Source organism: Doryrhamphus excisus, linkage group LG13, assembly GCF_037039965.1.
Source record: "Doryrhamphus excisus strain RoL-2023G ecotype Guam linkage group LG13, RoL_Dexc_Guam_v1.1, whole genome shotgun sequence".
NCBI classification, from domain to species: Eukaryota; Metazoa; Chordata; class Actinopteri; order Syngnathiformes; family Syngnathidae; genus Doryrhamphus; species Doryrhamphus excisus.
In genome coordinates this window covers 5,508,899-5,526,709 of record NC_136369.1, presented here as the reverse complement: position 1 = coordinate 5,526,709, position 17,811 = coordinate 5,508,899, and the positions used below count along the sequence as shown (strand labels likewise).

At 40.2% G+C, this 17,811-nt stretch overlaps 1 protein-coding gene across 3 annotated transcripts in view; it reads right to left on the bottom strand.

Moving 5' to 3' along the window:
- The window catches only part of LOC131139792 (glypican-6-like), a 138,589-nt gene that overhangs the window by 20,241 nt on the left and 100,537 nt on the right, over positions 1-17,811 (bottom strand). For all 3 annotated transcript variants that reach the window (XM_078795729.1, XM_078795728.1, XM_058089686.2), the window contains exons 5-7: positions 11,083-11,213; positions 8,009-8,152; positions 7,501-7,530 (exon numbers count right to left, since the gene is read on the bottom strand). In XM_078795729.1, the coding sequence (XP_078651855.1) occupies positions 7,501-7,530; positions 8,009-8,152; positions 11,083-11,213 (305 nt within the window). The remainder of the gene's footprint in view (positions 1-7,500; positions 7,531-8,008; positions 8,153-11,082; positions 11,214-17,811) is intronic.

The window sequence follows — 17,811 nt, the reverse complement described above, 5'->3', positions numbered from 1 at the left end:
TCTCAATAATCAGACCTGGGCAAAGTACGGCCCCCGGGTCACATCCAACCTTTTTTTAAAGTTAATAGAAATGTAAAAAATCGTGTTACCATACTCGCTGTGGTGTCATCAATGTATTGTAATGCATTGGTGTTAAATGGCTTTACACTGATTTTACCCAATATAGCAGACATTAGGGATGAGCCAGATTCTTGTTATAAACGAGTATCCGTGACAGATAATGCATTTTTGCCGTATACAAATATGAAATGAGTACATTTCGGCATTATCTGTATTTGTGTTTAAAGGAAATGGTCATTCAGTCTTCACGCTCTGTGATTGGCCAGTTGCACACAGCGACCGCCTCTCCCAATACGGTGGCAATTGGGAAGTTGAAAGAGCTCGGCGTTTGTCACAATTTTGGTTAGTATCTAATGTTACTGAATAAACTTGTTCCATAACAGCTGAAGTGCAGTGCGGACACTCAATAACTCAATACATATAACATGCATTGACTGGCCATGACATTAGGTACACTTGCACTAGGTTTATATATTATTTATTTCTTACTTAAAGACTATTATGGACTTGATTGTGCTATTTTTCTATATATTCTGCTGTATGTTTTACAACAGTGCATTATTTTGCTCGAAATAAATTACAAACAAACAGGAGCACAAGAGTGTGTATGGCTGACATGAGCCATACATAAAATATAACCCCCCTCTCAATATGTGGCAATCTTAATCTTGCAATTTTAAACTCCATTTTTTTTTCAAGACAGCGGGCACGATCGTGCATCAGTCACTGACGGTGCTTTTTACATATAGCCACTTCTGATCAATCCAAATTTCAGCTTGAAGCCCATTTCCAGTTATAAACCACACCCACTTCCTGATTTATGCCGCACCCACTCTGAGTATGGACATGGACACAGATAATTTAGATGGGTGAACAGATACAGTTACAGATAGTGGTCTACTCACTCATCCCTAGTAGGCATAAGAGTAAAAAAGCCATTTAAGACATAAATAAAACTGCTTGTGTGTGTAACAGTAAATGTTCTCCCGAGGGGACATTAGTGGGAGGCAGACATACAGTATGTGTGGAGGACAGGAAATGATGTCAAAGGTTCAAAGTTGAGTTTGAGTTGCATAGAATCCCTTTAAGCCTGACTTTGATGCACTTGTTGAAGCCCAACAGTGACTAACTTTCTCTCATTAATTCATTCATTTTCGACAGCTTATGTGCTGGAGCCTATCCCAGCTGTTCCTTGAGCGAGAGGCGGGGTACACTGGTCGCCAGCCAATCACAGGTCACATATAGACAAACAACTATTCACACTCATATTCATACCTATGGACAATTTGGAGTTGCCAATTAACCTAATGTGGGAAGAAACAAACTCCACACAGAGATGGCCGAGGGTGGGATTGAACTCGGGTCTACTTTCTCTCACTAAGCATGAAAAAAAAAAAAAAAACACAGCAAATCTTAGCTTTATGGACTTCAAGCACAACGGTTTATAATGAGTATAAATTCGACTTAATACAGGTCGTTTCTAAACATGCATATTTTGTTTACCGTTGTCTTGAGAAATTTAAATTTAATACATATTTTTCATTAACCTTATTTTAGAGTCACATCTTGTCAAAACAATGAATTTTACAGAAATTCATTATGTCAACTGTCATTATGCATAGTTTAGTTCAGCCTGTTGGCCCGGCCCTCCACAATCTTTTCTGTTTCTCATGCGTTTTTTTGGGAAAACAAATTACCCACCCCTGCTCTGGCTGGTATTTCTATGCCACAATCCCATTAAAGAGCAACACCTTAATAGTGTTGGGAGTTAGCCTGACTCTTGCCAAAGGGGATGTTGTACGAATAAAATTAATTTAGATGAAAAAAACAAGAAAACAACCTTGTGGGGGAGTTTGAACTGAGAATGATCTGTTAAATATCAAGAACATGGCAATCAGTTAGCGTCGCACAAGATGACCTTGCATTAGGTTCATCAAAGTTGATTTTCCATTGTTACGGTATTTCACCTTCCCTGCCGACCGATGCAAATGATGCAAGTTGAAATATCGTAATGATGGAAAATCAATTTTCACCATCCCCAGATTGTGTTATCCATACTTTGTCACGGAGAAACAATGAGGTAAGAGCGAGATGATGAACAAGCAGTGGCTTCCTGGAAGACAAGCTCCTCTGGGGTGGAAGCAGACAGGTTTGATGGATCACCTGTTTAGGTCCAAAGGGCCCAAAATGGGAATTTTCCCCCCATTTAGTTGTGAAGCTGTGTTGAGGTGGTATTTAGATTTAAATACCAACATATCCTGGTGCACCTGCTGCACCAGGATATGTTGTCAATTACTACTTAAATACAATCGTGGGGATTACTAAAGCTGTGGAAATGTCTTCTTATTTACTTCATGGACTTAAAGTTACCAGCAGATTTGAGTTTTCCTGCAGCAAGCCGAAATAAATAACATATTTGTATTAACTAGAAACTGGAATAAGTCTGTCCCACCTCAGGTTGCAGGCTTTACCATGCATGCTGATCATAATTCACCTACCTCTATCATATATTGCTCTCCCGAGATGCATTCACGCTTGAATATTTTGACAGCCATAATAATAAACACTCATAATGACATAAAATTATGCCTCCACCTTGTTGTCTGACCTATTACTTTTCAATATTTTCTGCAATCACAAAGCCATCATTACTATTTATGTCTGATAGAAGGTATAAAACCAGTTAATCTGTTGCTTTTGTTCATCACAATGACTCAAAACAGTCAGAACGGCAAACTGTAATTGTTTCTATCAGATATGACAGCACAGGTTGTTATCAATTGTCAGCAAGAGACAAAAGTTCAGCAGGTCTGCAACTTTTATTTAGCTGTATGTAATACTTTAAAAGAAACACTTTTTAAATAACAGTTGCAGCACCATCCCTGTGGATGATTTGTGTGGAAAAGAAATAGATATTTCAAATGTGTTTTTCTCAGTGTGGTTTCTGAAAGCTGAGGCAAAATCCACACAAATAAAATGACAGCATCGAGTGTGAACGACTGTCTCTGACAGTCCTTACGCTTGAGCAGATGAGACAGGAAATCTATCAGGAAGTCTTTGTGCCAGCTCAGTCAGAATTTGATGATATTGTCAACATAAAATCAAATCATAAATTTGAACAGTGAACAGTAACAGCCTCTAGTCTTAATAAGCATGTGAGCAAACAAAGTAGACTGACTTTAAAACTCACAATGGCTTCAGGATTTGACAAATCATACTGTGCCTTACAACGAATAAGCTGTCCACTATAATTGGTGTCTACACCTATGTAGTATTTTGTCTTCATTCAACCGTGTGGGAGTGAAGCAATAAAGTCTTAAACAATGGACACAATGCTTTACAGCCTCCTGAGCTGCTCCACTTGTAAAAAAAGCATTGCTAATTCACTTGAAAAGCTATTGGAAATGAGACTAATTGGAAGAGCGAGCGGTTATTTTAAGCTACTTCGATAAGGAATGAAAGAGAAACACACAAAAGATCTTCTAAAGTGGCCATAAAATATCATAATGCCTGACCTTAACTGTTGGAAGAGGTTACAGACATGCGGAAAACATTCATTCATTCATTTTCTACCGCTTTTCCTTATGAGGGTCGTGGGGGATGCTGGAGCCTATCCCAGCTGTCTTCGGGCGTGAGGGGGGGAAACTGGAATACCCGGAGAAAACCCACGCATGCACGGGGAGAACATGCAAACTCCACACAGAGATGGCCGAGGGTGGAATTGAACCCTGGTCTCCTAGCTGTGAGGTCTGCGCGCTAACCACTACATGATTTTTGTTGATCTAAATCCCAATAAATATGTACATTTAATGTTGTGTTAACGGCTGAAAGAGCTAGACTAAATGTTTGTTCAATCATCTGCCACCAATCGGTATCATTTTTGATAATGCAGCCAAGTTCAGTATAAAACCAGATATTTTTCACTTATCTGCACATCGTAACAAATGTAATGTAATCAGAGCGCCGTTTGTGTCCTGCGACATTAGCTCAGCATGCATTATATATTGAATTACCACCCCAGTGATATAATTTGGTCTTTACACTTATTCTCTTTTGGCCTGCTGATCTGCACCCAGTTGGGACACCAAAATTGAAAAAATGATCTTCAGTGCATATACACATTTAATTTGAGCTGAAACAAAATTCAGTTAATGACACAGCTCATGGTTTTAAGCAATGAGGCTTCGCTGCCATTGGTCATAATTTGCCGTTCCGTCTGCATTTCCAATGATTCCTCAAAGACATGGAGGCACTCACTTGAAATGACCATTTCTATTCCCACTTCATAAAATGAAAGTTGGCCCGCTAATTTTTTTCAACCATATCCCTACAGAAAAGTGTCTAAAATCTTCACTTTTCAACAAACGTTTTTATTATGGTGTATCTATAAATGCAATAGATATGAAACATAGTCAGTGTACAGCTATTACAGCAATATAGCTTGACTATGTACTCACAGTGACTCAACATACAGCAATTACTGGCTATTAGCAGCACAAGTAGGTACTAAAATAATGTAGTCAATCATGGTGACATGGTTTGGGGCTGCATGAGTGCTGCAGACACCTTCCAACATTCCGAGTGACATTCTGAGGGAAAGCATGTTCCACTCCCTTCTGAAACGAGGTCACATGGGCAGTTTACTAAAATGAGAAATAGGGATGAGCAAGTACATTTCATCATGACATTTGTGTTTCACAAAAATGCTCATTATGTATTCACTCTTCACACTTTGTGATTGGCCAGTCCCTCATTCACGTAGACGGTGCAATTGTTAAAAAATGGCTTGTGTTGTGTTGATCACAATGCCTCCATAATATTCGGTTTGTATCTAGTTACTTGGTAAACCTGTCTTGTAACGTACACGGTGCATTGCGTCACGCCAGTCGCGTGTGCATCAGGATCGCTTTTTTCCGTGAAAATTATTTTTGTTTAATTCAAAAAAGTCATCATAAAACAGGAGTGCTACTTATAATATACATAACAATTTTGTTAATTTTCAGTTGGCAGTACACAGACAGTGGTGACATTAACTGATTGACTGCTGCATTGACTGGCCACAACATTAGGTACACCTGCACAGTGCCTGCATCAAACACTCTGCCTGTATGGCTATGCTCAAATATTACACCCCTTTCAATATTTTGCAGTATCCATAATAACAGATTGCATTACATTTTAAAGCACTAAATGATTGGCTGATCTGATCAGAGGTCTCCTCTGTGCATAGAAAAGGTTCATTCTGCGTGTAAACACATTACCAAACCAGTACAGGATGTCCAAGGTCCCACTATGGTACTGTAGTTGGAAACACTTGAGAAGAAGCTAAACGTATGGTAGCTTGTCTCTTGAGGTATTTGGTAGTGAAGTACACTCACTTCTTGGGCTCTAACAGCTTGTCTCTGTTGCATGAGTATGCTAAATGAGAACATAATTATTGTTATCTTGAGGTGATTATAGACTACTGAGAACATGATGAGTATTATATTCAATTTATCCAGGAAGCAAAGCTAAATTTGACATTGCCCCTGTGGGAATGTGTCTGCTCCCAGAATGCAGTTTTTCCTAATTGAAAACCTCAGCATGTAAAGAGTTCCCTTCACTTTTAAATTCTGTCAACAAACAAGAGCACCTGAGGTCACAAATAAGGAGAACACCTGTGAATTTGCATTGAGGGCATGTCTAGACGAGCGCTGATGTTTTGAAAACCACGCATTTCCCCACTATGGTGTTTAAAAAAATGTCAATTCATTATTATAAATTATTTTTAAAATAAAATTAAAAAAAATATATTTAAAAGATTTTATTATTTTTTTAAATTTTATTTGGGCAAATATATGAAACATTACAGTGCATTTCTAACATCAAACAATCAAAATATAACTTTCCATTATTTACATTTGTATTCAACTATCTGATCACAAGCCCAAAAGGAGTAGGCTGAAGCAAAAGCTTATAAATGCCTACCCCTTTTTGCAAGATATAATCATGGCACTGTCTTGTTTTCCCCTGTTATTATTATCATTGTAATATTATTATTGTTATTATCATTATTGTCATTATTGTTATCTTTATCATTATTACCATTATTATTCTTATTATTATCACAATTATTATAATCATCATTAATATTACCATTTTCAACATTATAGTTGTAACGATTTTTTGATTTTTTTAATTTTTATTTTTTAATTATTTAATTTTACAGACTTCATTGCTTCTCGTAGAGTGCTGTATCATTCCATCTGTTGTTTTCTGAAATCCGCAGTATTTGTGCTTTTATTGTGTCAATAACTTAATACTTAATAACTTAAAAACTCTATTTTACCCATCCAGTCACAAATTCTGAAGCTGGAGTTTGAACATCGTCACCCTGACGAGAATTTACCAAAAGCTCTAAGTTTGTGTATGGCCTTTTCATGTGGATAAAGCCTGAATTTGCTGACTAGGTGGTGCAAGGACACCACTGTATAAGTCAAGCATACTTCATGTAAATTTATAAAGCAGAATTACCAATTCTCCAAAAGCCATCCATTGCAGTGAAATAGATCAATAAATTAGACAGTGGGGTGCAGATGATACTTACTCAAATCCACAATAAATAACATTTTTAAAATTCAGTTTGCAAATAAAAATGAGCGGAATGCCGACCATCTTTCTCAAATGCAGTGTATGTATTTGTCGTTTTATAGCCATCACACCTTTATCACGTCGCATCACACAATTCGAGAATTTGAAATTCTGACACTGACATCTAGTAGTTTGTACAGTAAAGTACAAACCTGACCTAATTTACTATTCTGTCCATATTACGAGGTTAAGAAAATGCATAGAAAATAGATGGATGGCTCATTGTGACATCACAGGGAGCTGGTGTTAGAAAAAACTCTGAAACAGAGTCTTCAGAGCCATCCCTACCTTCTTTCACGGGTCACGTCTCAATGAGCAACTGAAACTTTGTTTAACATGAGAATACAACATTCTAGCAACATTTATACTGTAAGTCATAAAAGTGGAAAACGCATAATAGGTCCCCTTTAGAGAATTATTTGAAAGAAACACTGAATTGTTCATTCTTTGTGAAATTAGGCTGCCAAAAACAAACAGATATGCTAGAAATAATTGCTAGAAATAATTTGTAAATAGTAGGGACAGTTGTAGCTCTTACGGGGCCAAAAAATTCCAAAAAAGGTCAATAGGGCTACATTTTCAAATCCAAAATGATGACTATGTGGTTGGGATAATCTGGTGCACAATTACAAAAGATACACAAACCACAAACACAGGAGACCTAACAACCTTCTGAGGTAAACTTGCAAAACAAGTTGGTTCGTAATAGAGAAATAACACCCATACCACAAGAAAGCCAGTCAATATGAACTGGAATAAAGCCTACAAGACACGTGACTTAGTGAAGGAGCAATGAAATAGAAGGCTTACACTGTGTTGCATTGTCCTCCAGACACCCCTCTTGGTGGAGAAGCAGGGAAAAATAAAGAAGTGGTTATTATTTTTTTCACTGGACAGAAGTTGAACAGACAAATAATGGCGAAAAAATGTATACATAGTGGGCTGATGTTAAATGATAAATGGCGCTAATACTTATCGCATACAAGTACCTCATCTCACCTGTGAAACTGCCATCCAATATAATGAAGGAACAGATGCAGGTGTGCATGTAAATAACATAAAGTGGAATCTATGGCCAAAATGATCTTATAATGGTGGATTACTTGATAACAACAAAATCTACTTGTTTGTGTATGTACAAAAAATAAGCATTTGCACACCCAAATAACCAAATGAATACATTTACACAAGAAGTTTAGCAGAGGCAGAAGAACAACTAATGTATTTTAAGTGCTTTGAGCTTACATAAACTAAAAAGGATAATTTTACTACTCCATATTTCTCCACATAGAGTCTGCTTGCAGTACTTAATACATACCAATCTTTCCAGGCTTGTACCCGTGGCTGTGGTTGGCCTTCCTTCAGGAGGAAAAGGCCTGAAACGGGTACTGAACACATCGGAAATGCCACGAGCAGATCTGCCCGTCCCTGAAGCTTTTGGTGGCCCACAGCGTTGAAAAACCTAAAATGAAAGATTACTCTAAATTACTCAAAGGTTGACTAAATAGAGAAGTCAGGACAAGTTTATGTTATTAACATTTGCAGAAGATTTGTAAATAAATTCACAAGAGAAATAGAATATATGCAAAGCAATAAATAATTGAATTTGGTATTAATGTTTTTGAATCGGGGGAATAGATTATATGAGGATTGTTGACGACTTAGTCTGTACAAGGTATTTGGGTCCAAGCAACATAAATTGTCCCACAACAGCTCATCAGCATTCCTTTGTGGCCTGCTCTACTGGCCCCCGGCTCAGTGTGACGAGCTGTCTTTTGTCTAATATTTATCAATCCTTCATCGTGATTACAATTCTTATATCTTGTGCGTCACACAAGCAAACTGATTTTCCATAAGCCGCCGCCACGAGATCGAAGGTATGTGGGGAGATATCGTAATCTCATAGCAATCTTTCAGCTAAGCGTAATCTTTGAAGAATGGAGCCTCAGGTGCATAGACAATGGCTAAAGTTATAAATTGCAACAGGCCTGATATGGAAAAGAATGGGACATCTAATTCACACTGACCTGTGTGAATCCAGCTGCAAAATAATGCTTAAATGCTTAAATAAAGCAGTGTCAAGTTCAAATCCTTTTTATATTCCTTTTTATGATATGTTTTTTTCCAACTTCAACTTATTCCATTACAACAATGGTTAGAAATTTCAAACCACAGGAGGTTAAATTAACTTCTGAATTTAGAGGTTAAATAGAAGTCATCTAATTTGGTAATGGTAATGGTTTTATTTCATTTGAACATGCATCAGATTACAATTGAGTGCATCCCATAATCAGTTCACAGTTCCACATGTCCAAAAGGAGTAGGAAGAAGCAAAGCTTATTAAATCCTACCCCTCCATCTTGTACTTTATTTGTACTTTAATTGTTACATTTGTTCACTTCCTGCTTTCCATAATATAGTTTAAGGTTTTTTTTTTTTGTTTTGTTTTTTTATAATGTACCTTGTACTGAAGTACGAGGTGAGATGACCATCCAATGACATAATCGGAACCATAGTAAGTGTCAATATAGTGATATATATAGCACATCATGACTGGTTCAAGACTCTTCATCCTTGTATTTAGCAAACATCAACTGCTTGTATTGTTTCTTGAATTGGCTCATCGTTGTGCATTGTTTGAGGTCCTCACTCAATCCATTCCATAGTTTGATTCCACATACTGAAAATTTAATAATGAAGTATGTAGAAGTATGTACTGGCTTCCAATCCTGTAATATTTTATAACAGTGCTCAGTCTTTGGCATATGCTAAAACTGAAATGAATCAATTATTGTTGAGATATGTTATTAAATATTCTGGTTTTCTTGGTCCGTCTTTGTCCTGTTTTATTTTGTTTTTTTAAAGGGGACAAATCATGCCCTCTGTATTGAGTTGTGAACTCCTATAAAGCAGCTACACACGATAGCCAGCGCAGAAAGCTTTCTAGTTCTTCTAGAATCTGCACCTATTGATTGGTATTTCTTGGATTTAGTGCTTCCCATGAAAATAGTCTGTTGTCTGATGTATTCCACCCATGGCCCGCTACCAGGTACGCCCGTCCACTGTGATTGGTCACACTCCTGAGTGCTTAAAAGGACTTGTGCCGGTTTGTGCCGCTAGCTGTGACACCCAACTTTATAGAAGTAAACGTCATTTTTTTTAATGTCCGCTTTTAAAATACAATCATCTGTGTTAGATCTCGAATCCGATCCAGAAGTCTGTAGTCTGAAGTTTCTCAAGAAAAGAGATTACTTCAAGACATCTTTCAATGGTAAGTAGCTTTAGCAATGTTAGCATTAGGTTTTCTATGCATCGGTAATATCAAACAACCCTAGCAACCCTGCTCCCTGTATGCACATTTTATAATGCTACACAGACAACTGCTTTTGCTCCATGACTCACACTAAATCAACACAGTTAGGACACTGATAAATTGTTATTTACTGCTTGCTCCTTGACAAGACCAAGTAACAATGGAAAGGCGTCGGGCTTCAGCAAAAATTGAAATGCCGTTGACAGATTAAAGTGAATTTCTTTTGCGGGCAGGGTCTTGTGTCTGATGGTAGCGTCTTTAGGAATTGTAAACAAATGTTGCTTTCCCTTATGAGCCATTGCTGGCAAAGTAAAAAGAATAGGAGAGCTTGAGGAAGGGCGTGGGAAGGCAGAGCATTTAACTGGCTTACAGCTACTCCCATATAAGGAAGTCCTTTCCTCTGTGACATCACAAAGGGGCAGTTTTACCAAGCCTTCTTGAAATCATGCATTTCTTTCAGGGCTCACTTTCAAATGCACAAATCTCATTAACTTTGGCATGGTTTAACACAGGAATACAGGAATAGTAACTACATTTATTGGTCAATAAAGTGGAAAAAAGCATCTTCGCTCCCCTTTAAGAAAGTGATAAAGTCCTAGTTGTTGTTGTTTTCCATGTTGCCATTAAATTGACCAGTGTCCTGTCCACTGGTTTTGCGATTTGACCAGTAAGCCTTGAAAATACAGGTAATACCTCTTATGAGATTATTTTTTAATCTATATAATCTATAATATATATATAATATTATATATATATATATAATATATAATAATACAGAAGAGACATTTCATTATTTTATTATGGAGATTTGAGTTATTTTTGCACCATTTTTCCACCAACATATTATTTTTTGCATAATAAAAATGTGTAACCACTGAGAAGCCTTGGTAGTATTTTGGAAGATAACAATTTTCTGTCAGTACAGACGCATAGCAAAAGGCATCCTTTTGAGTAAACATCAAGTATCATTGATTATCTCATCAAGTGCCCTGTTTTTTTTTTTAGGATATCTGCATTGGATTGGTTTCAGCCTCTGTGATGTGCATTTAACATGTTAATATAACAGGTTGAAAAGTTACCTTGGCTGAGAGCTGCATGCTGTTATCCTGCATTGTCATGATAGCTTCCGAGATCTTGCTATCAATTGGCTCAATGACTGCTTCAATGCTGAAAGGTCCCTGCAGTCTGTCAGCCACCAGCAGCATGGCATCTGTCATGATACAAAAAAAAGACACAGAAGCCCAGATAAATTAAGGACACAACAAACATTTGTGTTTGTGCACATAATATGCTCCTCCTTGAATGCTGAAGCAGTACAACTGACAATGGAAAACTCATGGGATGCTCACGCCCAAGCAAATCTCTATGACATCATTCCAACTAAAAACACAACAGCTGCTGTCCTCTCTGAGTGTGGCAAATGCCAAACAAACACAAAAGGTACCTGCCTGTGCCTTCATCTCAGAGAGACACAATGCAAGTGATAGAGACAGATACGAATGTCTGAGTACGAGTGTCATACAAACATATATAAGCATATATACACAAGAACATAAAACATAGATAATGGTTGACAGACTATGATAAGATAACCGCTGTGTATTTGAACAAGTTAACAATAAACCTATACATTCATTTGTAAATTATTGAGGGAATACTGTAAATCTAATAATAATTAAAACTGCAAGCAGTGATGAGCGGGCTCGAGCACCCCGACGCGCTCGGGGGTACGCGCGGGTCGGGGGTACGCGCGGGTCGGGGTCGCGCGCGCGACCGGATGGGCGCGCGGACGCGCCGTACGAAAAACCGCGGCGAGCGGATAAGCGGTAAGGGAGTCACGGCACTTGCAATTTTCCGCCAGGAGGGGGCGACAGCGGCGGCGAGGCGGGTGCGCGGTCACGTCCCGTCCGACACCGCGAACCGCCATAAAAAAATTCACGACGATCGGACCACGCGGTAGGTCCTTGCGGCGGATATACGTTTCCGCCTGTGGGTGGCGCTATAGAGTGGTTGGCCCACACGGTAACGGACCGGAGGGTACCCCGAACCAACAGAAAAAATTAGGGGCCGATCCGACCGTGCGTAAGGAAGTTACGGCAGATATACATTTCCACCAGTTGGTGGCGCTATAGCGTATGTACACACACAGTCATAGACCAGAGGGTACCCCAGACCACCAGAAAAAATTTGGGCCTGATCCGACCATGTGGAAGGAAGTTACGGCTATATACATTTCCACCAGTTGGTGGCGCTATACAGTCTATGTACACACACAGTCATAGACCAGAGGGTACCCCAGACCACCAGAAAAAATTTGGGCCTGATCCGACCATGTGGAAGGAAGTTACGGCTATATACATTTCCACCAGTTGGTGGCGCTATACAGTCTATGTACACACACAGTCATAGACCAGAGGGTACCCCAAACCACCAGAAAAAATTTGGGCTTGATCCGACCATGTGGATGGAAGTTACGGCTATATACATTTCCACCAGTTGGTGGCGCTATACAGTGTATGTACACACACAGTCATAGACCAGAGGGTACCCCAGACCACCAGAAAAAATTTGGGCTTGATCCGACCATGTGGATGGAAGTTACGGCTATATACATTTCCACCAGTTGGTGGCGCTATAGAGTCTATGTACACACAGTATAACAGACCAGAGATTGCCCCAACACACCAAAAAAAATTTCAAGACAATCTGACCATGAATCAGGAAGTTACGGCAGATATACATTTCCACCAGTTGGTGGCGCTGTGTTTAGAACATGGCTTCTGGAGCATTAGGTGCGTCCTGTCATGATAGACGTCTCCACCGAAAATCATAGTGATACGTGTAACGGGTGGCGAGGGATAATGAATTGAAACTTCTAGGTGGCGCTAGTGTGTCAATTTAGATTGGTGTCACATGGGAGCACCACCAGGGCGCTCAGGCCTGGATTAAGGCCTCACGTTTAAGATTTCAGCAGCCTGTGACCTTCTGCAGGCAAATGATGACCTTTTGATGGTCAATGGCGAAGGCTGACCATTCGCCGTGGCCACGCCCCCCACATGTGCTTTACACACATCATAGTCCATCAACTGACATCATCAGTCTGTCAGTCAAACTGTGTATTGACTTTGATGTACATTGCTTCAAGGCAAGGCCAGACACCAGGCAGGGCCAGATATGAAATGGTCAAAGTTTGGTGGCGTGCCACGCCCACATCCTATGGAGCGGCCCAAAATCCTTCGCAATTTAACGTGGGCCATCCGTCTAGTGTCCGTTGATGCAACAACGGACTCATTCGGTCAAACCCCCTAGGAGGAGTTCGTCGAGATACGACCCATACATCCGCCCCCAAATGGCCGCCGCCACCTAAAATGGCCGACTTCCTGTTGGTTTTAGAACATGGGTTATTGAGACTTTTTTGTGCGTCCTGTCACGAGTGATGTCTCCTCCGAAAATCATGCCGATACGTGCAACGGGAGGCGAGGGATAATTATTTTAAAACTTCTAGGTGGCGCTAGTGAGTCAATTTGGCTTGGTTTCATATGGTGGCCACACCAGGCCGCTCAGGCCTGGATTCTGACCCCCCCTATGAGTTTTCAAGCCCATGCGACCTTTTGCGGGCGAATGATGACCTTTTCTATGTAAATGGCGAGGCCTGAGCATTCGCCGCCAGGCCACGCCCACCACGTGCGCTTTTCCTGCATCATGGTCCATCAACAGGCTTCACCAGGCTGTCAGGCAGTGACCTTGTGACCCCGATGTTCATCTGATGAATCTCCTGGCAGAAAAGGCCTCATGTAGATGACACGCCTTTAGCCTGTCGCCAATAAGTGGCGCTGCGACGAAATCAGGAAGTGACCTACGGGGACCTTCGGGGCGGGGCCATGATCACATGTACCAAGTATGATGAAGATCTGACCACGTGGAGCCAAGTTATTCACGTCTACAGTTACGCTCAGCGTGCAAGGCCCGGACATATGAAAATGGGCAAAATTTGGGGGCGTGCCACGCCCACATCGTATGGAATATCCCAAAATCCTTCGCAATTTAACGTCGGCCATCCGTCTAGTGTCCGTTGATGCTACAACGGACTCATTTGGTCAAACCCCCTAGGAGGAGTTCGTCGAGATACGACCCCAACTTCTGGCAGGAAAAAGGCCGCCGCCATCCAAAATGGCCGACTTCCTGTTCGTTTTCCAATATGGGTTCTTGAGACTTTTTGGTCCGTCCTGTCACGATAGACGTCTCCACCAAGTTTCGTGACGATAGGTGAAACTGGTGGCGGGGGCCAATTTTTTCAAAAATTAAAGGTGGCGCTAGAGAGTCAATTTTGGAACATTGTTTTCGGGACCCCCACCAGATCGAAATTTTCGCCAGACCTGACGCGCTTGCAAAATTTGGTGAGTTTTCGGGCATGTTGAGGCCCTCAAAATGGCCGTCCTTTCGTCAGAATAAAAAACGGAACGATTACAATAGGGCTTTCGCACTGGTCAGTGCTCGAGCCCTAATAATAAGAGAAAACTAAGAAATGTTGACCATCATCTTTGCTGTAGACGTCTGTAGACATTCCAAACCATCTTGATGGCATATGTTCTCAAAAGCGACAACTTTCTGGCATCATTGGATAGTTTTCTGCTATTTGGGGACTTAAAAGTGAAATTCTGCAATTTATGTTCTCACTGAGCAGCAGTGGGTGCTGCTGAGACGTCCGCCCTGCCCCAAACCAGTCACAAACCTGTCTGAGAGCATAGTGGAGCTCTTCGCATCAATGAATTATGAATGCTCGAGGAGCGGTGCCGCCAGGTTGGATCTCGCCCTGTTTTACACAGCAGGATCTAAAATGTTTCTTAGTTAGTTAGTTAGTTGCTCCATGAGGTGAAGGATCGTAGGTGTGGAGCAGATGAGGTACAGTGCACCAAGCCCTTCTACTTCCAATTTTTTTTTAATCTTCATGAAAATATTACCCATTGCACTGAAGCCTTATTTGGACTTGGTCACTCACTGTCAGTGTGTCAGAACGTGTGATGGACAAACGTGTGATAAATTAAACAAGTAGTCCTAAATGCAAGATAAAAGGTGGAAGCTGGGGGTGAGTCCGGATAGACTTTGAGAAAATATTAAAGTTATTTTGATAAAGTGATGGCCAATTTTTAATGAACAAACCAAAATAAATTTTATTTGTAGTTCTAAAAGGTAATTATCTTGTTTTTTATGAACTTTTTTGTCTCTCCTGTGAGGTGAAGCTTTTTTTCGAGAGCATCCGCAACATGAACATCACATGCAAATGATATGCAGATTTGCAGATGACATAACCTCGCCACTTCTAGGTCAGCCAATAGATTATTTTCTTACTTAGCAGTTGGCAATAGTTATGACTACTTGTGAGGGAGCTGCCAATCGTCCCTCACTGATCAGGTGTATGCCCCACCTACACACTGTTATGTTTCTATTTGTGCATATAGTTGGCTTTCGTTATTTACAAATATTCTCGTTAGTATTTTGATTATATTTGGTTGCCATTTAAGTTGTTTAATTGCCCCTTTAGTTAGTTAGTTTTTCATTTACAAGTCATTGGTTTTGTTCCTAATTTCTCATCAGCTTCTCCTTTTTTTTTAGGTGATTGGTCGGGGCACAAACATGGAGGCGCGCCCATGTGAGTGCAGACCAGAGGCTGATCACCTTAATTCAGGGGTGTCAAACATACGGCCCGCGGGCCGGAACCGGCCCCCAAGGAGGTTCGATCAGGCCCGCAGGATAATTTGAAAGTGGAAAAAATGCATAAAACACATGGAATTAATATTTTTAATTCTCTGCAATTCATGGATTATCCGCTAAGGGGCGCACTCTTTCCATCAGAGTAGAAGACAAGCCGCATCACTGAGACAGACTGAAAACAGCAGACGGTATCAATGCGCCATCTGCTGCTTGTTACGACGTTGTTAATACCTTGGTCTCTACCTCTCCGCTACACCCTCATTAGCCAAAATGTCGTTATCCAAACAGAGAAAAGTAGATAAGGAGTGTAGAATTTTCAAAGAAAAATGGACCACGTCCTATTTATTTACAGAGATGCACGGAAAACCTTTGTGCTTGGTGTCTTTGCAACAAGTTTCGGTATTGAAGGAATATAATATTCGACGCCACTACGAGACTCATCACAGCGAAAAATATGACGGCTTGCAAGGACAACTGAGAAGAGATAAGATTAACAAATTGCTGGCGGGTCTGAGGAAACAGCAGTCAACTTTCATCAAGAGCCGAGAAGTCAGTGAAGCAGCGGTAAAAGCCAGCTACCTAACTACCTAAGACAGAATTTTCAGCTTTTCGCTCACCTTTCACAGTTAAAACTTCTGATCTGCCGGTCGAAATTCAGATAGAGATAATTGATTTGCAGTGTGATGCAGATTTGAAGGGCAAATTTGCCTCTGTAGGTCTGGACAGATTTCAGTATCTACCACCAGGGTACCCCAAATTAACAGCCCTGGCTGCTAAAATTTTGTGCATGTTTGGGACAACCTACCTTTGTGAACAAATTTTTTCAGTGATGAATATCAATAAAACAAAAATGCGTTCAAGGCTCACAAACAAGCACTTAAATGACATTCTGAAAGTGATAGCTAGTCAGGACATGACACCTGGTGTTGATGCACTTGTACAGGCCAAAAGATGCCAAGTTTCAGGAACAAATACAAGTCCAGACTAGACTAACACCTTTAAAATGCTGCTCTCCTTAGTTTGTAAGGTGTACGCAGGGATTACATTTAGATTTTATATGCGTATGTGTAAGTGATTTAAAAATCCCTTTCTTTAAAAGTCTCATTTAATCTTAAAGTGCATTACTATATTTTTCAGTACCAATTTGTGCCTTTGTACAATCAGTGGGATCAGTTGCAATGCATATTTGTGAATGATAAAAGTAAATTGCACATTTGTCGAAGGAAATATGAGGTGTTTCATGAAATGTTTTGTAAAAGGATAGTTCATTAAATTTCAATATTTTCCTAATGTTCTTGTGCTTCTTTACACCAAAACAAAGGAAAGACATGACATTTTGGTTATTTATCGCAGAGTATGGTATAATTTTAATGGTCCGGCCCACTTGACATCTCCCTAGGCCGTATGCGGCCCACGATGCGAAATTAGTTTGACACCCCTGCCTTAATTGGACTCTCCCAAGTGTCACCTGGAGGAGGGGGGGATTAACTGGGTGGTAGTTCGGTAATCTAAGTTATGTGTAATCGAGTGCTTAAATGTATACAGGAAGCGAAACTTCAGTGTGGGACTCTTGAAAGACTTTTGTAATATAAAAGAAGGGTGTTATAAATGTAAATAGGGTACCTTTCAGACGTATTGCCTCACCCTCTCATTGGGAACTATGGTTGGCCCTTCACAGGTAAAACGGGCTGGGGTGAATTGTTTGAGAGAGGCCTGTTGTGTGTGCTGGGGGATATGCTGTTGCACGATCTGGTGAAATAAACTTGAAGAGCTCTCAAGCCCGTGTCTGGTGTGCATTTCAGCTGCTATGGTTATCCAGGGCTAGTAAGAGGCCATTGTTTTCCAACTTAAAATCTTACACTACTGTTCATGCAGTGTTGCAGCATCTTCCTGAAAGACCCCCTTATGTATCTCACATTGACTATAGTACAGCCATCATGGAGTTGTGTCCTTCAGCCACCATTACTATGTGAAAAAGTCATAAGAGTGTACCATTCTCACTATATGGGGGTGGCTTATGACTCATATGAGCACATATTTTTACAAAAATGTCTTTGTTGCTGTTACAGCCCTTCTTGATACAAAATCTGCCTTTT